The 27874-nt window shown below is 31.7% G+C and overlaps 1 protein-coding gene across 1 annotated transcript; it reads right to left on the bottom strand.

Annotated features, from left to right (window-relative positions):
- LOC106469302 (epidermal growth factor receptor-like) lies at window positions 1-27305 on the bottom strand. Its single transcript, XM_013929789.2, has 11 exons — window positions 27166-27305; window positions 26080-26187; window positions 24779-24964; window positions 20966-21029; window positions 20142-20233; window positions 16200-16275; window positions 8832-8978; window positions 6280-6554; window positions 5930-6086; window positions 3907-4080; window positions 1-2528 (listed from the first exon to the last, which is right to left on the bottom strand). The coding sequence occupies exons 1-11, from the start codon at window positions 27256-27258 to the stop codon at window positions 2281-2283; spliced, it is 1620 nt and encodes a 539-aa protein (XP_013785243.2). The 5' UTR covers window positions 27259-27305; the 3' UTR covers window positions 1-2280.
- Between the last annotated feature and the right edge of the window lie 569 nt (window positions 27306-27874).

Consider the following 27874-nt stretch of genomic DNA (forward strand, 5'->3'; position numbering starts at 1 on the left):
CCAATTAAACTGTTTTATTGATTTATTATACCTATACACTTTCCAAATCATTAACACTGAAAATTAAAACTTGTGAGTGTAACACTCATGTATAAGTTATGACTATTTTTTTGAAAAAAAAATAGGTTAGACATCAACTATAGAAGATTATACATCAACTTTCACATGTGTGCCCATGTACACACACACAAAATCATACTTCCCTGATTTACTAACATGCCTGAACATCCTACTATCTAGATATAGACAGCTGAGAAAATATTTACAGCATTGTTCAATAAGAAATGAGCAGGAAAGAAGTCATAAGCATGTGTGACAGATGGAAACAGTAACAAATATTAAAGACTTGGCACATATTATTAATTATTGTGATCTATATGTATGTATGTTAGATATTAAAAGATTTTGTCCAAATCTAATCAAACTGTTAAAAATACAAAAAAGAACAAACAAAACTGCACATTGAATACCTCTTCAATTTACCAACAAAATCATAGAAACTGACTGAACTATAGAATATTTGTTTGTACATACCAGTTTAATGTTAAGGCACATACAGAAAAATTTTACAATTATATAGATTCTTAATTATATCACATTTTAAATAAATGTTTTGCCTAAAAATACACTTTATATCATATAATTTGGACTAATTATCTTCAAACTCCCCAGTGGCACAGCCTGAAGTCTGTAGGCTTATAATGCAATAAACCAGGTTTTGATTCCTGTAATGGGCAGAGCACAGATAGCCCATTGTGCAGCTTTGTGCATAACAACAAACATTATTTTCAATTATAACACTAAATTTAAGCAGTTTAGTTCCAAACTGATTTTCAAAGTTTATATAGTTAAATAACTTTAAGGTATTTCAAAAGTCTCCAACAGAAGGTTAGAATACACATCTCCTGTGTTTGTTTAAAGCAGCTAATCAGAGAGGCATAAGATCTGCAACCTGACTGTGCAGATCTAAATATTATATCAAAGTTTTAAGCTCATACGATTCATTCTATTTGTACACTCAGAAAATGCATTCAGCTTTCTAACTGAATGAGTTTCCAGCTCTGAAACTAAACCCTGATGGCAGTCATTTTCCAGTAGAGTCTGATATTTAGTCTAGTTTGAAAAGCAGGAAGTTGTAAAGGAGTGCTGCAACATAGTTTTCAGATACAATACATACATCCTATTGAGCCATTTGACTCACCAGTGTGGCCTTTAAAATAGCACTGTTGAGACAAAATATTTTTGTAAAGAAACAGGTTTTATCATAGTATGGCTTTTCTTAATCAATTATAATATAGCAGAGCAATCCTATTATCCTAAGAGGCCAGGGTATCCTGACCCCATATTTAGGGCAGGGATAATACTGAATGAATATAGAAATAGCCCTTTCACTGGCCTTGCCCACCAGTTATTTCTGCTTTAAAAAATGCCTTGTAAGTAGAGATCATTTTCATTCACATAAATATAATTTAAGATACAAGATGCACAACTAAAGAATTAAATTCAAATCCCTCTTTACTAAACTATAAACCTGTCATTGCTTTGCTTAGTTTCCTAATTCTCATTTGATGTATCACTCTATAATCACCTATTTTTAAAATGCATACAAAATATAGTTATTACAGCTAATGAACATGTTATTACAAAATATGTTTTATATATAAAAATCTTAATACAATGAATATACTCATTCACCAATAGCTTATAATTTAGGTCAAAATTGGAGCATAGTTTTACCTAAAGAATAAAGGAAGTCTGCCCTGCACTGCAAGTGACTGAAACCACCAAGGTAATGGTTCCCAAACCTGGTGTCATAGCCCAAGTTGGGGTTATGAGTTTGGTAACAAAGAAAATTCATATGTAGCAAAGAAAGCTGCACAGATTTGGGATGTCTGAACTGGGAATGACATTCAAGAAAAGTTTGGGAATCATTGCACTAAAAGTTAAATACCGCAAGTATTATGTATAATAATTTATGGCTAACCAATAAGGGATAGCTTGGTTGATGGTAAGGAAAAAAATTATGATTTTTAAAAATATATATATATATATATATAAGCTGAACTGCTTGTTTCCTTAGACCAGATGCACATTATAAAAACTAAATATAATACAAAAACAGAAAGAATATACAAAATAAAAACGTTTCAAGACATTTGCTAAAAAAATACACTTTTACAAAAAGTTCTGAAAAGTCTTCTTTTAAGACAGTACGTTTGTATAATCCGGAAAGAGAGTTCTTTTATAAATAAACCACTTGTGAGCCACTTATAACAAATTTTACAATGTTGACTCATTGCTTCTTTGGTTTAATGGTAAAATCTCCTGTTTCCATTCAAACACAGCAGTATTAAACTCTTGCTCATTAGTGCTTCCATTTCCAGAAATATTGTTTTCTGAGGGTGGATCTGTCTCACAGTTGTCATGGCTACTATTCATCAGTAAGTACTCAAGGTTATCAAGCCCATTCTGTTGGATCTTTTGACCAGAGCTTGTTACACATGAAGAATAACTGGGAGGTTTCTGATCTGAAGTTAGAAAATAAACAGTAAATCAATGTGTTGTTGTTGCTTGTTTAGGGTTTAAATAACAAAAATATGTATACAGATAAACATTTAAACATTACATAATTTGTGGTAAAAATAATTTAAAGCAATATAGATTTTACTTTAAAAAAATGTTCAAATTTACTAATTACAGTGCTGAAAAGGGGGCAGGATGGCATTTCTTACTTTACATTTAGCATCCCACTACTTTTCTATGCACTTTAGACCTTTCTGAATGGACATCTTTAATCTAATTGCTGTCATTTTTAAACATAGTTCTGTTTAGCCAAAAGAGTAAAATAAATTTCACTTAGACTTTCATTCTCTTCACCTTCTTCCCTCTCACTATCAGTGTGTGTCAATATGACAACATGGTGAAAGGGCTTCACTAATAATCTGAATTTTCTGGTAGAATTTCAGAATCTTTATTTTACTGCTTAACCAAATAATTTGGCAGATTTTCTACAATCAAAGGTTATTGATCAGTTTTATTTATTGATAGAAGGTGAATGACATGTTAGCTGGAAGTTCTTATCTCCATTTTTTCAGAAGAGGAGAGACATGCAAGATAAAAGGCCATGATTTAACCTCAGAGTTCACCATTTTGCCATTTCTAAGTATCTGCTGAATTATAATTAATGGCTAATCATTTATTTGATAAACACAGTCTTGCACAAAGTTACGAATATTGTATAGTAAGTAATTAGCACCTATTTTCTTGTATTCATACTTTTCATCAGTAAATGTTAATTGAATGCAATTTATAAATAAGTTTCTTCTTTTAAATGAAAATGTTCAATATTTCATTGCACAAAATATAAAATTCACAGTAAACAATCACCCATTATATGGGCAATTATTCAATTTCATGAAACTTTCTTTGATGAAAAAAAAACGGTGTGTGTGTGTGTCTGTCTTGTAGCATTGGCAAGTATTTGTTCTAGATCATTTAACTGGTGTATTTATGAAGCACATTGTAACATTATGGCTAAAAAAATAGTTTAGATTGATACAGAACTATTATAGAATTATAATTATAATTTTTTACAAAAATTATTACAAGATATTAATATTAGACATATAAATTATTACTGGATGTTTTGAACTTTAATAACTAATGTAAAAATGAAAATGACTTATTAAATAAATGAGAATATTAAGACTCATTAGAACTGCATAAATATATTTTTATAATAACATACATTAAGAATGGTTAGTAATAGAATTTAAGAACTTTTGGATTAAACATTCTAAGATTACAACAAACTTTATATATAAATTAAAATATCTGTTTTGTAATATACAAAGTTTAAAGGCAAGTTACTACTTTTTTTCCATAGAAATGGATCCATTAACTTACTATCCTCAATTAAATCCATGTAGTTTGCTAGCTGATTAGTTGCAAGAGGAGAAGGTAGAAGATAATCTTCTTCATCAACTGAAAGTCTCAGATAGTCTGGTTTTTGCTTTCTGAAATCCCTAGGTAATGTTGTGCTCTTATGGTTTACTTCATCAGCTTCATCACAGTGTGTTTCTAAAGAAACATAATTACACCAACGAATCATAATTGGTGAATATATATATCCACATAGTTTAAACTCACTAAATCTTTCTTCATAACTATATTATATATATATGTATATATGTATATGGTAGCTATGCAGTGACTTATGTTTTACAGTGTCAGTTTGATGAAAGTAATTAGTAATTTTCACATTGAAATAAATAAAAAATGATGTATTAAGAGTTACATTTTAGTTGACCATTATTCTTAGCACACAGATTGAAAAATTAATTACGTGAAACTACTTTAAAAATACTTTTGTATCTAGTATTAGATTCAAAAAAGACAAATGAGGCATTAAATACAATCATAAATTTCTTTGCTAAATGGACTATACAAGTATTAGAACAGAGGGAGCCACCCACCCCATCTCAAACACAGGGTACAGCACCTACTTTGTCTTCCCCTCAATAAATTTTGATGGGTTTACAATTTTCCCAAATTGAATTGAGTTTTAGGTCCAAATTAATGATTCAACATAAACAAATAAAACATTATAAATGAATCTGGTTGCTGGAGATAGAGTCAAAAAACGTAAGATAAAGAGATTAATGTAAAAAATAGAAGATCATGTGGGTCATTAAACCTCTTATTAATTTCACTTGCCTTTTCTTCTGATTTAAATCATATTTTAGCTTCCACAGAATCAAAATAAGCTCAACTGCTACTCTAATTATAAAGTATTTTTAGGGTAGTTTCTCCCCAACCCCCTCAAAGTTTTCTGACAGACCATTTCTGACAAGCTCTATTCATTTCTTTGTAATGATTTTTTATTCTACACTAACAATAACGTTAATACACAGATACTGAAAAAATAAAACAGCATTTATTAGAACTCTTACATGTTGAATAAATTAAATGCACAATTTAAAAATTCTAGGTCCAAACTTTTACAAATGATGTAACTGAACTTCTAACTCCACAATATACCATTGAAACTAGAAAAATTAACCAGAAATAAAAATACCCAACTCTGTAAAATATCACAAAATCTACCTAATAATACATCACTTTCAAACTCTCTGATTAATTAGAATTTAAAACATTTATACGTTCTGACCAAGTTTAAAGTAACATATAATCTAAAAACTATGTTCTTAAGTATCTGGCTTGTGCAATCTAAGTTATCTTTTGTTTCTAAACTTTTATTTTCTATCAGATGACAAGATTATAATTCTACAAGGAATGATTATTGTCTATTAACAAAATATTTGATCAAAGTATTTACGTACAGTGACAGACTGATTTATGTATTATTATAGCTACAATGAAAAAGACCTCAGCACTATCCCATGTTAGTCACTTTGTTTTACACTTTCAATAATGTTACATAATGAGTTGGCAACATGTATAAACAAACTAAAGAGCACTTCAACTAAACGTTAGAGGAAAAGTACAGATAATATAAACAGAATAATAATTAACAAACGATTAAGGAATACCACCACACAACTTTGGCCCCTCTCAAATATTTTGCTTCCAATGCCTATGTACTAAATGGCAAAAATCCAAATTCTTTCACTAATCACAAAAGAAAAAATTATTACTTGTGCAGTAAAGATGTTAAAAATAATTCTAATCAGGAGTTTATCAAATTGATGAAATTTTTATTGTCAACTTTATGTGATATCACTTAAGTTTAGCTTGAAAACATTTTGTTTTCAGAATTGCCAAGATAAACACACATGCTTATCTAAGATGAAAACATATTTAATTTATAGAATCTACAAAACAGTTCTAGTATACTCTAAATGTAGCTACACTAGCAATTGCTAACATAAAAATGTGATTAAAGAAATACAAATAATTATCCTTCTACCTTCTTGAAGAGGATCCATTGAATAACATCCACACCTTGTGCCATGTTGAGCACAATATCTATAAGATGAAGATGGCAATTGCTCACTGAAGTCAAATTGAGAAATTGTATTTGGTGAGCAAGAACGGCTTTCAAATCCACAGTCAAACATGAACTTCTGTGGATGATAAAAAAGTAAAATAATGCTAGTAGGTTCAGTTGTCAAGAAAACATTGTACTGAGACATAAAAAACATCAGATGTTAGAGTTGAAAAATTAAAATGTGACTTTCTTAGAAAAGGTTTTTTGTGTAAATAAACCTTTCATAAATAAATGTTTTTATTGTAAGTCAATAAAAGTATCCATCTTACTTCAATGGGTGTTAAAGGAGGTGACCAGTCTGAAACACTGGACAAATTGGTTTTTGGTTGCAGGTACTCTTCAGCATCCATGATCACTTCAGGACCTTCTTTGATCATACTCAAAGTGTGAATAAGATCTTTTTCATCTTGTCTAGTGTAAGTGGGGAGCCGCATCAACTTATCCCCTGGTACCACCAGGTAGCGTCCTGGATCACGAGCCATTTTGGAAAATTCATCAGTTAGCTCTTTAAAAGAGGGTCGAGATTCTGCATCTAGGATCCAACCTGAATAGATAAAAGTAGCTAACTAAACAAGATAACATTTAAGCTAAATAAATAGCCTAGATGACACATCGAATCTAACCTCAACAGAAAGGAAAATAAAAAATATAATAATATCATCCAAGTAGGAAATCAAAAAGCAAACCAAAGTAATCTAGCATACAACCAACCAAAATAGTTATAAAATATAAACCCATGAAAACCAGCATATAACCTTAATGGATGATAAAAGAAATAAAAAAAATTAACTGAAAGTAAAGGATTGGAAAACAAATCAAAGCAAGCTACAATAAAATATGAACACACAGGATATATAAACAAATCAAAGATCCATCCTGAAAAAAGAGAGAGAGAGAGGAAAATATAAAGCATGTATTTTATAAAAACGGTATTCCACCTTTACATTTATTACAGTACAATTTTCATAGTTGTTTTTCAAAATCTGAACAGCACTTTATGTGACACATGGAGTAAACAGCCAAGTCAGAGACCTCTAGAATTGAGATATAGCCACCATTCCTAATTTTGAATTGCTGATGCTGAACAAAGGGAAGGCTGCCAGTCAGCATCAGCTGCTACAACAAAACTCAATAATGGGATTTATTGTCACTCTTATAACACACCCTTAGCTGAAAATAAGAAGTGTATTCAGCAGCATTTTTATCACAAAACCTTCAGAATTGTGTAATTATATTAGTTACAGAAAGACAACATTTCAGTATGCTAGTATAGTTCTTTTTTTTTTTTGGTTCTAAAGATTGTATATCAAGTAGATTCATGCAAGTGAAACAACAACCTTGTCTTATGACAAGTATAATTAATTATAGCTGCAGATTTGCCAAATCTGTAACAAGTGTTTTAGTTTTCTAACATATCTGCATGTTTATGCAGTCAACACCAGCTTTTCAAACTGTTTTCTATAATTTAACATGGCTACAGGTGCTAGATTTACTATCCAAATTAAAACAAGCAAGATAAAGAAATTGATCTTGTGTATTGTTATTATCCTTATTTTGAAAGGCCAGTACACATTGTTTCACCAGCCAATACTTTGCTTTTCTACTATTTTCCTTATATAAAAACAAAACATTAGTGCTTTCTTGGTGCAGGGGGGACTCAACACCTCTATTTCAATGTTCTACCAGAACTAAAGTACTCTGTTTTTATTTATCAGCATGCTATATTAGTTTGGTACTTTCCTTGTACAAGGGAGACTCAGTTTTATTTCTTATACTTTCCTGGTAAAAGAAAGGTTCTTCTTATTTATTTTAGTGATCTCCTTCTTTTTAATTGTGCTATTTTAACAACAGAGGGATCTTTACTCCTTTATTTTACTGTAATACTGGTGTTCAGAGAACCATTATTTCATTATTTTTGGGATCTTTACTCATGTCATTATTTTAAAGTGAAATTTCACAAGAATATTCTGAAGTTATCAAGATCACTGTATCACTGTTCAGTAGGAAAAATAATAACTATGCATGTAAAACAAAACAAAACATGTAACTGTTCTTGTGTACTAGTTGGTTTTATAGAAAACATTTGAGCATTTCCTTGATGTCAGTTCTTTTTATTTTCTCCAACATTCATGCAGACTTTGATGCAATAACTTATATTATAAAGAGACAGTTTTCAAATACTGCATGGGTCAAAACTCCAGGTCTAACTATTAGGCTTTATAACTATTGTTACGAAAGTGGAAGTCACGTGATGCTGCTCACGCATGCGTGACTGAGTTTATCGAATTATCAGGGAACTCCTCAAATTTTGTCAAAGACTCTTTGTTAGTATATAAGCCTGGCGAGAAAAGCCAGAAAATGATGAATGAATGTATGATAAAACGAACAGTAGTCACGTTTCAGGTAATTTAAGATTCTGTTTCGAGCTAGTGTGTGTTTTGTACTCATAGAGAGCGAAGTTATCGAGATTGTGAATTGCTGTGAGTTATAGTGTGTTATAAAAGTTGTTAAGTTGAAGGTGAAGAGAAACGTACTGACTGTGGAATTACTGTGTACTAAAAGTTTGTATCAAGAAAGAATAAACTGGTTTAATCAAGAAGGGAATTGTATCGCTGAAGTTCCTCAGAAAGAATTCATACCAGAAATTATCAAACAAGCAGATATGCAACACTATGATTCATGATCAAGCAGAATTAGAAAACACATATGATTAAACATAATTAATAAAGCATTTTTTAGGAGAGGAAAGGATTCTAAATTTCAAACATAATCATTAATATTTTTTGTTCAATAAGAATTACAACATGAGACAAAAACTCACATTTTATCATTATCATATATACATCAATTGTACAAATAGCTGGTTGTGGTAGCCGCTCTCCTTTCTCAAGAAGGTCTGGTACATCACGAGCTTTTAGATGTTCATATGGTTTTTCTCCATAACTAAGAAGCTCCCAAACAGTCACTCCTGGAAGAATAAGAAATTTATGAAAACCTAAAATTCTATCAATTTTAATAATGCTTTGTAGAAATCATAATGATGTTTAGAACAGTTGGGCAGATATAAAATTTTCTGAAGTTTCAAGGTATTAGAATAATGTGCAATTTTTTGAAACAATCAGTACATCTCACTTAACTGTCTGAAAAGTAGAAACGGAAATGAACAGATTGCATATTCCTGTTATATGAATACACGTATTTATCATTTCAACAATTTGGGTGATACAGAAAAGAGACCACATCAGCATTCTCTCACTACAAAAACGTATATGAATTTATAATATGTATATGCATATGTAACTATGGTAAATCTTCAGACTGCTGGAATGCTTAGATTGTTAAAAAAATTGTTACTTTATTTCACATATGTGTCTGATACTTTACTTGTTAGCTTGGAAAACAAGAGTTGCAACACTTTTCAATTAGAAATTTTTTGTCTACCTGACCATCCTAGGTGATGATGGCTGAGTAATAGTTGCAAAATATAGTCATTACTACCCAATAGCTTGGACAGCAAGTAAGGTCACTTCCTTTCAATCACTGACTACTTGAACCAATGATTGTCTCAGCTATCACGTGAGTGATATAACACAAATATGGTGCCTATGTCATCAATCAGGTGCTCTAGAAATAAGGGTCATGACACCCTTTTGGTCAGCAATCTTTTGATTATACACCCATCCTAGCTTTGATTGCCAGTTACTCTCACCCATATCGATTGGAAAGCTGATGTTGCCATCTGGTTGGAGCTGGTAGTTTTTCCACCTCCACCTTTATATGCTATCATCACATACGCCAAGTGTTTGTCCCAGACAGTTCTTTCAGGACTAATAAACTTTGCAAGCATCTGCTTGGTAGTTTGTATTACTTGTTCTGATAACCCATCAGACTGGGGGTGAAAACATGAAATATGAATCTTCACTACCCATAACACTTTGGAAAACTCAGGGAGCAGTGTTGACTGTTGAAGTTAGCTCCCTAATCTATGTGTATTTCTTATAGTACTATGAATCATGCTATCCTGTTCTCAGCTAGCACATAAGCTACTAGTGTTGAACATCTCGACTCGCTTGTAACAAGAACTCCTATTAAACGTTAACATCAGTGCAGTTTACATCTTAGTGCCATACAGTCTTTGTGTTGTACAAAGTCCAGAAAATTTCTTGACAAAGAGCTCTAGGGATCACTAGTTTCAAAACTGGAACTTTTAATGTATCCAGATATTCATCTGTTCAGAGTAAAGGAAGGTGTAAACATGAGTTACTATGTACATCTGTCTAAAATCAACACAGAAACTTGCTGAATCTTGCTAATTTCTATTACTACTGGAGAAGACCAAGCACTTTCCAACAGTTATAAGACTATGTTTTTCAGCACCAGCTGTATTTCAGTGTTTGTAACCTTAGTGCTTTGGCAAAGCTAGCACAGCAGTAGCTCTGTCAGATGTGCATCACCTGTGTTTATGTGGTGCCTAGTCACATTGGTCGACTCAACTGGCTATGTGGTTCTACAAATACAATGCTATAATCTCCCAAGTCACCGAGTTGCTTCCAATTTGATGGGTCTAGATTGTTAACACAATCCTCAACCAACAACCTCATATGTCTCAGCCACATATATATATTTTTTAACTGAAGTGCAACAGATGCAACCCTAGCATTAATTACTTTTACTTTACTCACTGTACCTATGACCATACCAGCATTCAGCTGTGCACCCATTCACCCACAGTTACAAAGTAATACTGAGACTTTGTCCTTTATTGGACAGATGACTGTCCAAAATAATCCTGCCTGCTTTCTGGACAGGAAACTGTCTGTTTCATGCATGTCTTCTCAAATCTTGTTACACAGCACAGATTAAATCCTGGAACACAACTTGTGTATTTGGAGGTACTATTATTCCTTCCACTACACACATTCATGCAATTCACTATTCCTGGGCTAAATCTGGTCAGCACTGTACGACTTTTCCATGAAACATTAGCTCACCTGTTGCACTAGTTAAAATTGATGGACAATCTTTGCAGCACATCCATCCTTAGTATGTCAAAATTGGAAATGACTACTTTCCTTCTGTGAGTGACATCTTCTAGACTGAGATGAAGATCTGACTACTTTCCTTCTGTGGGTGACATCTTCTAGACTGAGCTGAAGATATGATTACTTTCCTTCTGTGGGTGACATCTTCTAGACTGAGCTGAAGATCTGACTACTTTCCTTCTGTGGGTGACATCTTCTAGATTGAGCTGAAGATCCACATTTCTTCTATCACCAGAACAAAGTTGGCATCCACTGGCCATAGTGATGGTCTTACTCAGAGGGCTTGAAACATAATAAGTTACACTAGAGTTCTTGCCATTCCTGTGTCTGCCAGGAACTCAAACTCTTCTCCTTGTACACTCATTGGCATATACCAATCTCCACACAGCCCTGAGAGGGATGGGCTTACCACTAAACACTTTGGTACAAGTAATTCATTGTGTTCCTTCAAACTGGTGATCAAGCCTGACTTGGACTGTCAGTTTTTCAGAACATTTGCCACAGTGTCCACCATGCATTGCTGGTTATCCTAAACATTCTGATTCAGTGGCTGGTACCAACTTTGCTGCTTGGCAAAGTGCTGATGTTGTAGGTTAGCTGGCATCTGATGAGCTTTCAGCTGAAACTGATAACTCTGCCATCTCTGCTGCTCAGCAAAGTAAAGGCAATTCCTTTACCAGTGCCCCACCAATCCACAAGCAAAAAAAACACTTCATTATTTTCCTACTGAATAATGTGGAAGAACTGACATTTGCTCCTGCATGTATACCATTGGTAGGCCTAGATAGCCCTGCCCACTCACTAGAAACCTGTGCAGCTGCACCACAGTGCTGGTTAATCCATGGTCCAAACAACTCAACATAGTAAAAGTGCCTGAGTAAGTAGGTCCATCTGTAGAGTAGGCAGTCTTTTTCCTCTCTAACAACTAGCCACAAATTAACAATTCAAGCTGTGTCATCATGGAAATTACTTTGGTTAGGGAGATGATGTTCCTAATACCCAGGTGTTGTCACATGAGCTCATTGGGTATTCCTTCAATGAATGTATTGACTACTATATCCTCCTAATTTGCAGATGCATGCTATTACAAGATAGACCTTCTTATGTAGTTGATGCAGGTCATTTTCATAAGCTGTCAGTTCCTTGTTGCCTAACCTTGAACTTAGCTCGATATTCTACTGGATGAAGTTGACAATGCAGCTCATACACAACTCTCTCCCAGCTCTCCTGGTGCTCCTCATCCAGATGTTCAACATCATTGAGGAACAGACCATCTAAGCTCAGGATCAGGTATTTTACAGCCTGTTCCCATGTTCCATTCCAGGTAGAAATTTGACTGAAATTCTTTAGGAATTGGTCAAGGTCCTCTTTCATCATCTCCTTGAATATTGGGGCATGATTTGTTTAGCCTTGCTCACAGAGAATTGTGCAGCTGGCCAAAGCCTCTCTGTTGTGGGATCTCAACTAATACCATGATGAGAAGATTCTGCCAATGTGCTTGGCCCAAGGTGACAGGATGATGAACTACTTGGAGTGGCTTGTCATACAGCCTTGCATGACTCCAGCTATCACAAGATGCTATTGAGGTCTTAATGAATCTTTTAATGACTTGTCCTGCCTTTCTCCACTGGTTTGTATCAGAGCTGTGGTCATGGTTCCCTAGGAGTTCTGTATAAACCTTCTCAAGTGGTCTTAGATTTGCCAAGCATCATTTCATTTGGACAACCTTCAGTAATTCATGCTTCCTTTCCACCAGTATAAATTCTCAGGGGTATAGTATGTTCCAATGGTTTGGATGCTCCAAATATGAGCAAATCCCCAAGTATTTAGTTGCAGGCTGACCAAAGTTAAAGACCTTCATTCATCAGTGAAAGTCTTACATCCAGGAATGAACTTCTCCCACTCTCCTAGATTCAACATCTCTCCAGTACAACCATCTTTCTCTGCTAATAAACTATTCCTCTTGGTCATGTAAAAACTTCTAGAATAAGCTATTTCTTCTGCAAAAGTGTTAAACTCAATAAACACAACAGATCAAGTAAGGGTTAGTACAAACATTATCAAAATAGAAACTTTGCAATGAGTTTTCCTGTCATGGCACCAAAATTTCTCCTTCCTTTCTAATTGTGTGGAAATCAGTTTTACCTGAAATACCACAAGTAGATAGGAAGAAAAACGATCCAGAGAATTTGTGGAGTAATCTACTAATTTATATTTGAAAACTTGACTGAATTTCTTAGTGTGTAAAATAATAAGATTGGACAAGTTTTGAATAAAACAAACATAATCTTTATTATAAGTAAACAAAAACCCACCATGTGTACTTGTGCAAACAATAAGACATTTGGTCTTAAAAATACATTGAGACATGAATCAGTTTTCCATCTCTCAAGAGGACTCTGGCAAGCTAGTAATGATCAGAAAACGAGTAGAACTGAGAATGAATAGTTATTTCAATTTTAAAAGAAACTTCATATTCTCTCTTTTAAGGGCATCACTAAGTAATCATTGTTTTCTCACAACATTCATCTGCTGTAATATAAATACATCATCTACTCGACCACCAAATTAAATTGTAATCATTGACCCTGTCAGATTTTAAAAATAATATACAAGTTCTTCTTTTTGTCGAAATAAATGGCCTTTACTTATATTTCTTAATAGTATAAATATATGCTATGTTGTTGTTGGGGTTAGGATTCTTCTACAGTAGGTGTCTGTGACTTGTTAGCGATAAATTCAACGATGAATAAACAGCACACACGTTACTTGTTTTCAAATAATATATATATATTTTTTTTTCGAAATAAGTTAAATGCATGTACAACCAAGTCTTCACACTATAGAGATTACAGGCATATCATAAACACTATTTATATATAATTCTCTTTTTCATGTCAAAAGTCCTCTTAGGCCTATTCAATTGCTTTAGAATTTCAGTTGACAAGCCGAACTATCTTCTCTATATTACTATCGTACTAGTATTCTGTGTATGATTCACTTACAGTTGTGACACAAGTTACCATAATTTGTTTGGTCTTCTTTCTTCTGAAGATCTTCTGTTCCTTTTGTCAAAGTGTAGCCAGGCTGATGCAATTACTTTAGAACCACACTTTGACAGAATAAATCATTTTTTTTTTATCTTTTTTTTATACCATTAGTTTCACTCTAACATATCAAATGTTAGGCCTATCACTTCTACGGCAGTTAACTTCACACCAACTTCTCTTTTTCTATTATCTGTCTGCTTCTGTCTGTCTACTACTTCCCGTTCGTTTCATGCTATTTATATCTTTATTACATGGTCGTCTGGCCACTTTCTATATTCTTGACACCAATTAGTTATTTACAAAACCTTCTACAATCGTCTTCTTTTAACTCTTATTATAACAAAACTTAAAAATAATAAAAATATTCATTCACAAATATAAATTAATCACTAATATTTAAACCAAACAGTCTTTTGTATAATGACAGACCCATCTAACAATTAAGCATGGTAGACAACAAAAACCTCTAAGGCAGAGTGAATATTATCTGCTATAGAGAACAAAGAAACAAAGCAATTAAAACAAGACAACTTCATTGTTTTTCCGGACCATGTGTTCATGTTAAAACCACAGAAACTAAATAAACAAACATTTTTTTAAATTCTAATATTAAAAGCTAGTAGAAAACATATCACAGAATGACTTTTTTACTGACTCTGCTGAAATCATGACTTCCCTTGCTTTAGCAACGTGATTCAACAATACTACATGTATTCCTTTCTTTGGAATTCTAAAATTTCATGTTTTGCATGCTTTTATAATCATGAAATTGAAGAAATTTGCATTGAAAGGTCCTATAGTGTAGCAATTTAAGATATGGAAAATTTAAGGCACTATTTTCACCTGCAAATCACCACACTTCAAATTGATTGCAACAAGAGGGTCAGGGCTTAAACCTGTGTAGTCACAGGCCATGGTGATGACAATGAACAAGGTGATTAGATATGCAAGTTGTGAAAAGTATATATTAGTTTATCTGTCAGCTGGTTTTATAGTCCTTAAAACTGTTTCAACACATTAAGACAATATTAAAGTGCCTATACATTATTTGACTCACAAGAACAAGGTATATGACAGTGAGTCACATAATACATTTTGCATGAACATCATAACACTTGTATATTTTATCAACCACAATACTACATAAACTTGTTTAAATACTTTAAAAGAGGGAATCAACTAAGAGTGTAACTCTGTATGAATGATTTGATTATAACTCTATGAAAATTCACATATAAACATAACATTTCCAAGACAATGTTCATAAATGCAATACCCTCAGGTTCCATAGTATACGATTAGAGGCACCCCAAAAAAGTAACTGCCTAAAATTGTAAGCCACTCTAGTTACATTTTCATACACTTGTACATCAAGTTTAATAACCACTATATTTGTATCAGGGGCATTAAATGCACGATGTCCGTATTTTAAAATGAAATTCCTTAGAAATGTTTACCGATTTATTGAAACTTTTTTAAATTCTGGATTTTGATGTAATAAAATTCCAAATAACATGCTGTACTTTACACATTTTCTAAGTTTATAAACTAAACCCTCAATTACCAGTTTAATTAAATACTGTTCACAATGGGTTCACATATTGAGTACTTTTATATTTTTACCTGTCACAACACTTAGTGTAAAGAGCTTACCAGAAATCACTCATTTTCTATGTTTAATACAGTAGTGAATGGGATTAATTGCAATATTGTTGGTATTTTTTGTTTAAATTTATATGTGTGATTCATATGTAATTTCAAATCCTATAACCAACAACATCATGGATCTATCAGCATAAATAACTATGAAAAATATCTTTAAAAATCTGCTAAGGGTCAATAGATTAATAAATCTAGGGTTAACTAACTGTTTACAGATATTCTTAGTATAAAATATTTGATTTCAATTCATTAATTTGTTTTAAATTAGTCATAAATGAACATATTTAATAAATGTTATTTTAATGACATATTTTCACTTAATGACCTGCATTTAGCAACATTTCAAACTAATGTGGCTTGATAAAAGATAGTGATAATTAAATATTAATAACAGTTCTATAATTAAAGAATTATTATGGGAAAAATTAAACTTACCAAATGCCCAAACATCACTTTTGTGGGTGAAGATACGATGTTGTATACATTCCAAAGCTAGCCATTTCAATGGCATCTGAAAATGAAAAAATACAAATGTCTGTAAACAGTTTCAACTACACTACTTGTTCAGATAATCTTGAAAATTTTAAAAAGAAAAAAATAATAGTCAAATTCTTAATGCCTGACAAATTTGAAACAATATCACAATAAAACAACTAGTTTGCTAGATTGAGCCATGTAAATAAATCATCAGCTAAGGTTATAAAATAAAAAAACATATTAGTTGAGTCAATTCAGGTGAATCTTTTCCCCTTAATCATCTCCAGTACATTTTATACTTATTGTGGGCCTGTTTGAACACCAAAATGCTAAAATTATTAACTCATCTCTCTAATGAATAGTTGTTAAGAAGCATTTGTTCAATTAAATTTATGTTTATTACTCATTTCTATATCACTGCTCATCCTTGATGGAATACTATTACTGTATACAACTTCAACAACATGTTACTATTTAATGAATTACATTATGTCCTTCTTTCATTTGCAAACACTGCATGTTTAAAAAAGCTGCAACATAAATAATAAGAGTAAGTTGTTTTCCAACATCAACTTTACTACCAAACAAATACTATTGACAAAAAAAAAGGATGTAGCTTGAAGTTATAATGTGTAATTGCACAAATATTGCTTTAATGTCATTAAAACATGGTGTGTATTAACATACAAAGACAACTTAAAGGCTGAAGTGCCACATTGCAATATAAAGGTTTTATTAACCCACAAGCTTTCCAGATCTCAAAAGAGCTTTTCATCAGGTAGAATTATAACACTAACTGAAAAAATGTTTAAAAATTAGAAATCAATCATGTGAGAAAATGAGACCAAACACACATTTTGTTGTTAAGGCATACATTAAAAATATTGTATAGATCTAATTATTGATTAAGTCTATCTACCCATGATAAGTAAACTTACAACTCTGTTAAACATACAGATATTGGTAATGAACATAATTCATACACATACAATTAAAACATATAATATTGCTGTATGAAAGGTAATAAAGAAAATAATACACAGATATCAAGGAAGTAACATAGTATCTTGTACAGTATTTATTCATAGTCCATTAAATTTTACTATTCAAAATTAGATGACAGTAGGACTGTTTCCCAGTAGGATTAAGAGGTACCATATGGAGCTGTTTATCACTCATCCCATTCCATTTTCTTACTTTCATTTGAAGGGTTTCTTTTTTTTGGCTTCTTTGTATCCTTAAATTCCTGATAAAGAACTGTGGCACTTCCCAATCAATGTCTTTGGTACATAGTATTGTGCATTCCATGAATCCTAACACTGGTTGGGTGTTGAAGGAGACTGATAGTTGCCAGTGTGCATGAAATCAAACATTTAATCTCTGACATATCCTTTGCTATATTACATTTAACTCCATGAATGACATGTTTCTGCTAACAGATAGGTACAGGATTTTTTTACTTTTTAAAATCTGTTTAATTGTTCTGTCCTTTTTTTATTGAAGACAGTCTGGGTTTTGTGTATGTCACAAAAGTGGTGGAGTTTTGAAGAAAACTTTGATGTATATATTGTAAAATAGTTGTGAGTAGATTTACAGTTTTAAGTTTTTGAGTACTGGTTTTGTTGTCTGCTCCACTAGGTGATGGTTTGTTTTTGTATAATATCAGAGAAATAGCTATTTATGGAATACATGGTGTACATTTTTGAGATTAGTGTTGAGGAACTTGGGATCAAATGGCCTTTCTTTTAAGATGCTTATAATACGATGTTTCACTGATGGTGGATGATATGAGGTAAAACTGAGATACTAGTTGCTGTGCATTAGTTTTCTGTGGGTTTTGGTGAGAAGATTTTGATCAGTTTTGATGACTAGGGTGTCAAGAAAGGGTAGTTTCCCTTTGTTTTTGATTTCTACTGTAAAGTGAATGGGAGAGCACTGTTCGTTAAGATGGCTCAGATATATTTAAAGCTCCCTTATGCTCACGGACCCATATTACAAAAGTATCATCAGTGTACCACCACCAATATGAATGTCTGTATAATGCAGTATGCAAAGCACTTTTCTCTAATTCTTGCATAAAAACCCATTGGTGTACCATCCATCATATTGTTGTCCATATGGAAAACAATACTGAAAACAGGTTTCTAATATTTCTATTATTAACAGGACTGACATTTTTGTGTGATGTGGTAGCATATTATTAATCTGAAATTGTTGTGTATTTACTGACAAAGAGTAATTTGTGAATAATGAAATCACATTAAAACTAGCATGTATGTCCTTGGAATTTATTCAACCTTTGGTGTTAATATCACTTGTTAAAAGTTTCAGGAGCATGAGAAGATGTTTTGCAACATTATAGGTAGAGCTGTTGATAAACCTGACCTGACTATGGATCCGAGTGGAACATTTGCCTTAGTTTTGAGTACATCATAAATCTGCAATTTTAGTTTGTTATATGATATTTGGTCAATTTCCTCCTTTTGCTTGAAATTGTCAGTAGAGTATTCAATTTTTTCTCAAGGCTTGTTGTACAGCCCTTGGTAACCTGTTTATAGAAAGATTCATTTAACAGAAAAACATTTTGCTACCATAATGTTCCTTATCCATAACTGCAATAGCACTTCCTTTGTCAGATGATAATATAACAATATCTGGGGCTGGTTTTAACTGGTATAGAGCCCACTTCTCAGCTTTAGATAGACTAGATTTAGGTTTCTATTCTTTAGTTTTATCATGGGTTTGTTTGATTTTTACTGCTATTTTAGCAGATTTATTGTCTTTTAATCAACTTCTTGAATGCCTGTTATAAAGTAAAATGTTGGGAGAGTATTAGGAGTATTGTCAAAGTTAAGGCTGTGTTTTAATAGAGAAATCTGATCACTGGTCAGAATCTTGATTAAAAAATTAATAACCTTAGATGCTCTATCATCATTGGAAGCAGATTATATATATATATATATTTGTTGAAAAGTTTCTTCCTCAAATAGTCTTTCAAATTTTATTTGTAGTTTTTTGTCATCCTATCAGCTGGCTCAATTGTTTCATAAAGCTTAATACAGAGAGAATCAATAGAATTGTTTTCCCACATGACTTATTTCTATTGTTTAAAATTATTTTCAGTTAGTGTTGTAATTCCACCTAATGAAGAGCTTTTTAAAGAGCTGGAAAGTTCACAGATTAATGAAACCTTTATATTTCAATGTGATATTTCCACCTTAAGCCTTCTTTTTATGTAAGTAACCACACAAGTTTTACTGTACTTAGTTCTTCCACTGTTACCTATGAACAAATATCACATGAAAATTCCATTATGATTATATCAATTACGATGAATTCTATCATCTTAACTTTTCTTAAATTAAACTGAACATTCTTTCCATGCCTCTACAAAATACTACTGCTAAAAACAATTACAGCTTTTTAAATAACATTTTTCAAACAATATTACTTGTAAACATCTATTTAAAACAGTATGGTTTGTTTCAGATATTTAGGCAAAGATAAACAAGGGATATCTGTGCTGGATATTGTCCCTAATTATGAATTGATATACTAGAGAGAAAGCAGCTAATCAACAGCACACACTACCACTCTAGGGCTACTCTAATTAAATAATGGAATTATTACATCACTTTTATAAAGCATCCATGATCCCAAAGTGTGGAGTGCAATTTTACAGTAAAAGAAATGGATCCTCAGGTTTACAGTCTGGCATGCTAACCACTATGCCATAATTGGCCATTCTCAACAGTATTCCTCAAAATAAAAACGAGGTTCGTAAATGAATTTAGCTTAATGAAGTTTGTGAAAATGACATTTCAGTCATATTTATTAAATACATTTTAAAATCTTTAAAGGACATACTGGAATGAGAATCACAAAGTTTCTGAATCTTACCTTTCCTCCTTCAGCTTTGTAACTCTCCTCATTGATGTCCAGTAGCTTGGCAAGCCCAAAGTCTGTGATTTTTATACAACCTGGATTATGTACTAGAAGAAAATGCATATGATCACAACATGAATTGTTATAGGCTCATTATACTCTTTCTATTTTATACATAACTTATAAATAAAAATTTAACAACTACAAGTTATTTAATTATGTGCAGCATTGACAATGTATTTTTATGCAATTCTCATAAAGTTCAGTAATTTTGTTTTTACAGCACTTCTAGAAAATTTAATTTTTGCTCAAAATATTCATAAAAAGTGCTTATATAGGGCCCAACCTTAGAAAAGCTATTTATAGAGATGTGATACAGTAATATGTAATATATAAGCTCGAATATGTATGTGTAAAATATATACTTAATAATTTTAGTAAACTTTTAATAATAAAAATAAATGAGCTTCCATTTCATTGAAAATTAATAAATATATTACTTAGAAGAAAATATGGTAATTATAGCTATAGTATTAAAATAATAAAATTTTAATTACTAACACTTATGTCATTAAAAATATTTCACATTGAACCTTTTTTTGTATGTATAAGGAAATTTGTTTTTATGAATATCAGATTCAAATGCAGACTAATGTGTACACAATATTAATTACTGGACATAATTCTGAATGTAATACATCTAGTACAACAATATCATTTGTATATGCTGAAAATAAAGATAAAGGGTACGTTGAAAATGTATCTTGAGCATTCTTATAAAAACAAATGACTGAACTTTAAAGTAATTATTCAAAAACAAACAAAAATAAATGACTTACAAAGTACATTTCTCAAAGCAAGGTCTCGATGAACCATTCTTTTTTTCTCTAAATATGCCATGCCCTAATTAAAGGGGAAAAGATGAATCAAAATAAATAAAAAATCTAATATCTTTGAAGTAGAATTATTTATCAGAGATAACAAAGTAAACAACTGTTAAGAAAAAGAGAGATTACATGCTATCAAACTTTAGATTCTCATATATATATCATAACATTTTAAGTATTTATACTTATTAAATTGAAATGCAAACTTATTTCAACAAGTAGAAGAAAAAATAAAACAACATGATTGCTGTAGGCATTCTTTTGTCAAAAATCACAGTAAAATGGTATTGTTGTTAATAGGATTACCAAGATTAGTGAATGAAAAAAAAAAAGGTGTATAATCATGTTATTTATGTTAATGCATCCAAGGTAAATATCCACACTACAAATGATTAAAAACAGTATTATTTTCAAATAAAACCCAGATACTATCCAGACCTTGTTTAACTAAAGTCTAAAAAGCTGATAAAATATCAGGTCCACAAGTTTACAGAGATTTTATTTTACAAAAAGGTTTAGGGTGACAAAAGTAGTTACATATAGTTGTTCCAACAAAAACATCCTACCAGTTTTCATTGATTTAATTTATATTTGACTTCTTTTTCCTTTTTCTTATATTTTTATATTATAGGAGAAATGACAAAGAAATATAAATATTTTCTCAAAAGTTTCTACTAGTTATACTGTAAATTTAGTGTTGAAGATAGTCTAGAAAAATTATAATTTCTCAGAAAACAAAACCACTTTGTTTTATCATTGGGCAATATAAAACTCATATTATTTGAAAATATTGGTCAAATTGTATAAAAGCAAAAAAGAAAAATTAAACTTCAAAATTTCATTCCTGACAAAAATTAAATTAAATTGAGAATTATAGATAGATACAGAGATAATACTTTCATGATATAAAAGACTGTTTAGTTTAGATGTTATTGATTGATTTATTTAGTTTTTGTTATAATAAAAGTTAAAAGCAGACGATTGTAGGAGGTTTTGTTACTAATTCATTGATGCTGAGACTATTGACATCAAGAATATAGAAGTCGGAGAGACGATTTGGTGATAAACATATAAGTAACATGAGATGAGTGGGAAGCAGCAAAGACAGATAATAGCAAAAACAAATAAAGTTTCAGGCCAAGGAAAAGTTCGGTGTGAAGTTAAGAACCGTAGAAGTGATAGGCCTAATGTTTAATATGTTAGAGTAAGACTAATACTAGTAACAGTAGAAAAGTAGATAAGAAAAATAATTTATTCCGTTAAAGAATGGTTCTAAAGTAATTGAATCAGTCAGAGTGTATTTTTACAAAAGGAACAATTGTAAGTGAATCACACACAGAATACTATTGCAATAGTAATAGAGAAGATATTTATAGTTCGGCTTGTCAACTGAAATTCTAAAGTAATTGAATAGGCCTAAGTGGACTTTTGACAAGATGATATGCCTATAATCTCTATAGTGGGAAGAATTTGCTGTACATACGTTTAGCTTGTTCGAATATATATATATATATATATATATACATTATTTTGACAGAATCACCAGTAAGTTCTATTGGCCGAGAGTCATTGGAGATGTGAGTAGATTCTGCAGGTCATGTGACATCTGCCAAAGGACAATACCTAAAGGGAAGGTAGCCAAAGTGCCATTGGAGAAGATGCCTCTCATAGAAGAACCATTCAGTAGAGTAGCTATGGACTTGATCGGGCCACTAGCACCTGTGCCTGACCTGCACAACCGGTATGTGTTGACAGTAGTCGACTATGTGACACAATATCCAGAAGCAATAGCGCTGGCGAAGATAGACAAAGAGAGAGTAGCAGAAGCTCTGCTGAAGATATTTTGCATAGTAGGCTTTCCAAGAGAAATCTTGAGTGACAAAGATTACTTCAGAAATGATGCAGGAAATGTGCAGACTCATCAGTACTCGGCAACTCTTTACCACCCTGTACAATCCTAAATGTAATGGACTTTGCAAGAGAATCAATGGAGTTTTAAAGAGTATACTAAAGAAGGTGTTCCAAGAGAGACCACATGACTGGGACAGGTACTTACAGGCAGTATTATTTGCTTATTGTGAAGTCCCACAAACAAGTACAGGATTTCCACCCTTCGAGTTACTGTATGGAAGAACAGTACGAAATCCGATGCAAATATTGAAAGATGTATGGACAGGAGAAGAAGAGTTAGAAGTAAGGAACAGGTACCAGTATGTGTTAGACCTCAGAAACCAACTGGAGAAGACTTGTCAACTCATTCGACAGAGTATGTATGCAGCTCAAGGTAGTCAGATGCATTTCTATGACAAGAAGGCCAAGAATCGATGTTTCAAGGTTGGACAAAAGGTCTTAGTTCTGCCAGCCACAGACCACAACAAACTCATCCTGCAATGGAAAAGATGTTTTGAAGTACAGGAAGTACTCAACAGAATGGACTAAAAGGTGAATGTGAATGGGAAGATCAAGATCTACCATGCCAATCTGTTGAAGAAGTATTTTGGGAGAGAAGAAGACCTAACAGGTGCAACTATTGATGTACAAATGGTATGGCTGTCATAGAAGTAGAATCTGAAGACAGTGACTTTATTACAGAAGATAAGGACCTACTAAGTCTAAGAGCACTGAGTAGAGATGAGACACACAAGGATATCAACATAAGTATCAAACTGACTGATAGGAAGAAGAAAAAGAAACAAAATCTACTGTGTCAGTATACAGATAGATTAGGAAACACAGACCTCAGGCAACACAAGGCCAAGATGAAGATGAGTCACCCTCTTAAGGAGAAGCCCTACTGGAGACCCTATGCTAGGAGAGACAGACAAAGGAACTGTGAATATTAGTGTAGACTGTATGAGCAGACTGTGTATGAACTAAGGACAGTCTTTGTACGTAGTGAAAAAAGTATTGTAAATATTTTATCTTGAAGAGGGGTTTATGTCATGATATAAAAGACTTTGGTTTAGATGTTATTGAGTGATTTGTTTTTTGAGTGAATATATTATTGTTTAGTTTTTGTTATAATAAGAATTAAAAGCAGATGAGTGTATGAGGTTTAGTTAATAATTCATTGATGTTGATACTATTGAACATCACATGCAATACATTGACATAGAGAATACAGAAGTCAGAGAGACGATTAGGTGATAAAGATATAAATAACATGAGACGAGTGGGAAGCAGCAGACAGATAATAGCAGAAAAAAGTAAAGTTTCAGGCCAAGGAAAAGCTTGGCATGAATTTAAGTACCATAGAAGTGATATGGCTAACATTTTATATTTTAGAGTAAAACTAACAGTAGAAAAGGAGACAAGAAAAATAATTTATTCTGTCAAAGCATGGTTCTAAAATAATTGAATCAGCCAGAGTGCACAAAAGGAACAGAAGAGAACTATATATATAGTGTTTATGTAGTGTGAAGAATCTGTTGTACGTACATTTAACTTGTTCCAAATATATATATATATTATTTTGAAAACAAGTGAAGTGCATGCTGTTCATTTATTACTAACAACTTAACAAGTCACAGACACCTACTGTAGAAGAATCTTAAGTCCAACAATAACACAGTATATATATTTATACTATTAAGAAGTATAAGTAAATATCTTTTTTATTTTGACAATAAGTTATAAAAAGAAAAATTATATATTTAAAGAGTTGACAAACACATCCCTCCATTCATGGGAAAAATAATAAGTATTTAAATATATCTTTAATCATGCTATACATTCAAATAGAAATTCTAAAAAACTTTAGCCTACTCTGGCTATTTGAGCACACCAGTTGAGAAGTGGTTTAGAACCAATTTTCTTCTTGTTGTACTGGACATAATTTAGTAAGCAGCCCAAGGGCATGAGTTGGGTGACTAGCATGACCTGGGATGCAACACAAACTGCTAGCAGTTTCAAAACATTGGGATGGTCCACACTAGCCATGATTTTAGCTTCCTAATTTAAAGAAAAACAAAAAAAATTAAAAAATGACAGAATTATATAAAGTATTAGCTACTTATTTGAACCAGATACTGCCTAATATTGCTAGATATAAGACTTCTACAAAACATTTAACAGCCTTTAAACTATTCAAGCAATATACAAGCTTTACATGCTAGAACAGTTTTGTTTATCAAAACAAACGTGTACAGATTTTATGTTATATTAACATTAGGTACTTAGTAGTTTAATTAGTTTCATCTTCAATGTCTTAATTTACATAATTTCATGAAAAACAGATCAAATAATTTCAACATTAATAATACAAATGAACTTACATCTGAAATTTGAAACAAACACTTTAATGCGAAGAAGTCCTAGGTTAATATTTTTATTGTATTTCATTAACTATATGTGCACAGGTTGGGGTCAAAGTGCACATGTCATGGCCTTTTACAGAATGCCATTTAATATGGATTTATTCATTTTACTCTGCAATGTTGACTTACAGACAGTTTATGGTAAAGGAAAGTAAATACCAGATACATGGATACTGAAAAAACTAGAGATATGCATTTCAAAGGTTCTAGAGGTTATGTAAATGTAATATGCAAACAGAATGATGGAAAATGTATTTCTATTTTTCACATGAACATCACCATACTCTCTGACTTGACAGAGACTGAATCAGATTGACATCTGTTTGCAACATTTCACATAGTAAGTTTGCAACATTTCACATAGTAAGTTCAAAATTATAATCAACATTCCTTCTCCAATATATGGTTGGCTCAGCATACTGACCTTGAGAACATTGCTTTATGTATTTTGAAAAAGTAGATTATCTTATAGTGACAATATACTGAATAAAAACATTTGAGGGTTAGCCTTATTCAGATACTTTGTAGATCTTGTTTAAACTACAGAAATTTGATCTTCATATAAAACATTTTGTACATACTATGTTTAATATAGTCCATTACATTCCTTAAGCAACACTAATGCTCCATAATTAATTTTACATCAAATCATTTTCTGCATAACAAGATAGTTTATGAATGTAGTTCCATTTTTTAGTACACTCAAGAGCTATAATATTAATTTCAATATAAACACTTAAAAATACTTACCTCTAAGAAGGCATTGTTATTGGAAGGTCCTGTTTCAGAATTATCATCATTCAACACTTTAATAGCCACTGGAATTTTAACATTCTCTCCTTGAGGAATCCAAAAGCCCTAAAAACAATTTACTCTTAATATTAATCTACTAAAAACAGTTATTAATTTAATACTATCCCTCTCATTGCTAATGAAAAATAGTCTAACTCACAGATGTTCAAAACTGAATGAATGTTTCTATTTCTATATTTTGTGCTTAAAGACATCAACAAGTAAAACACTTATCACTGTAACAGGTTTTTAACTTTGCATTTACAGAATATAAGGTACTTCTTGGGCCCAATTCAAGGTCACCTCTTAAAATTTTAATAGACTGTACTGTAAAACTAATGGCAGCTATACAAATTGTATTATTGTAAGAGCAAAGTAATAAGAAAAAGGTTACCAGATCACTGATGTCTAACAACTTACTTACAAAAAACTGGTGTTTTGTAAAACTAAAAGAATAAATGTTAAAAAAATAATAATGATATTTAGCTCACTTTACCCTACCTTGCCTACTATTTTGTTGGATATCAGTTTTCACAATATTTTTATGAATCTTTAGTTTTTTAATTGATTAAGCTCAGAATAAATTCAGAAAAATACAACAAAGACTAAAGGATAAACATAAATTAAATATTAAAACTGTGTTATAAAGATATGGATTAACTATTACTAGTAGTTCTCCTGAATAAACAGGTAAAACCTTTTATTTATGTGTAATATTAAAAATTTTTCCTATTTGCATTTTAACTGTCCAGAGTCAGGTAACTAAACAAAAACCAAGAGCTGAAAACTGTGAAAAAACTAATGCTGTCAACATAGCACCATTTTTAATAACTTGTATTATTATAACAATTTTAATGTGTATTTAAATTTCATACATTGTTTACAACAGTAGTTCCGTTTTTTCTGTTTATCACAGCAGTCAAAAACTAACATTTATCAATTTATTTACAATTTAGTCTCTGTTTATGATAGCAGATTTATGTTGTGGATAGCAGCAAAACTTATCTAATTACCCTATAAACCAATAAAAAAATAACAATTTACTTTATAAACTGTTCCAAATGCACCAATCCCCAGAATACCTCCTCTGTGGAGCTCTGCTTCTTTAACCAATCGAAGTTGGGCAAGATTTGGCATAACATTTGATGGAATCACTGGTTCACTCTCATTGTTAAGTTCAGTAAATTTCTAAAAAAAAAAAAAAAATGCTTAGAAACAGTTGATGAACAATAACCAGAATTCTTAATCAAGATAGTAAATGAAGTTCTATCCTAATTCCTATCTAATCTCCAAAGATTATTATCTAAAAATAATTGTTTGAATGAGTATAGCTCTTAGATCATCAGAAGATAAAGTTTTGTATAAATTCCTTCCATATATTAATTAAGTAGTTGATGCCTTCATCTTGTTATAGTTCATACTTGTAATAACTACAAACAATTCAATCAAAATGCTTTGTTGTTTGTTATGTATATTTACTAAGATATTACTCTTAACAGAACAATTATGAAAACAATATTGTTACATATCTGTTCGTTTGTTAATTTCCGGTATAAATTCTTTCCGAGAAACTTCAGCAATACAAGTCCTTTCTTGATTGAAACGAGTTTATTCTTTCTTGATACAACTTTTTGTAACACACAGAATTTCCACAGTTACTTTAAACTTAACAACCTTTATAACACACGCTAACAATCACAGTGATTCACAAACTTTACTCACGGTGCCTACTGTTCGCTTGACTCAATTATCT

The sequence above is a fragment of the Limulus polyphemus genome, unplaced genomic scaffold (genome assembly GCF_000517525.1).
Source record: "Limulus polyphemus unplaced genomic scaffold, Limulus_polyphemus-2.1.2 Scaffold3411, whole genome shotgun sequence".
Lineage (NCBI taxonomy): Eukaryota > Metazoa > Arthropoda > Merostomata > Xiphosura > Limulidae > Limulus > Limulus polyphemus.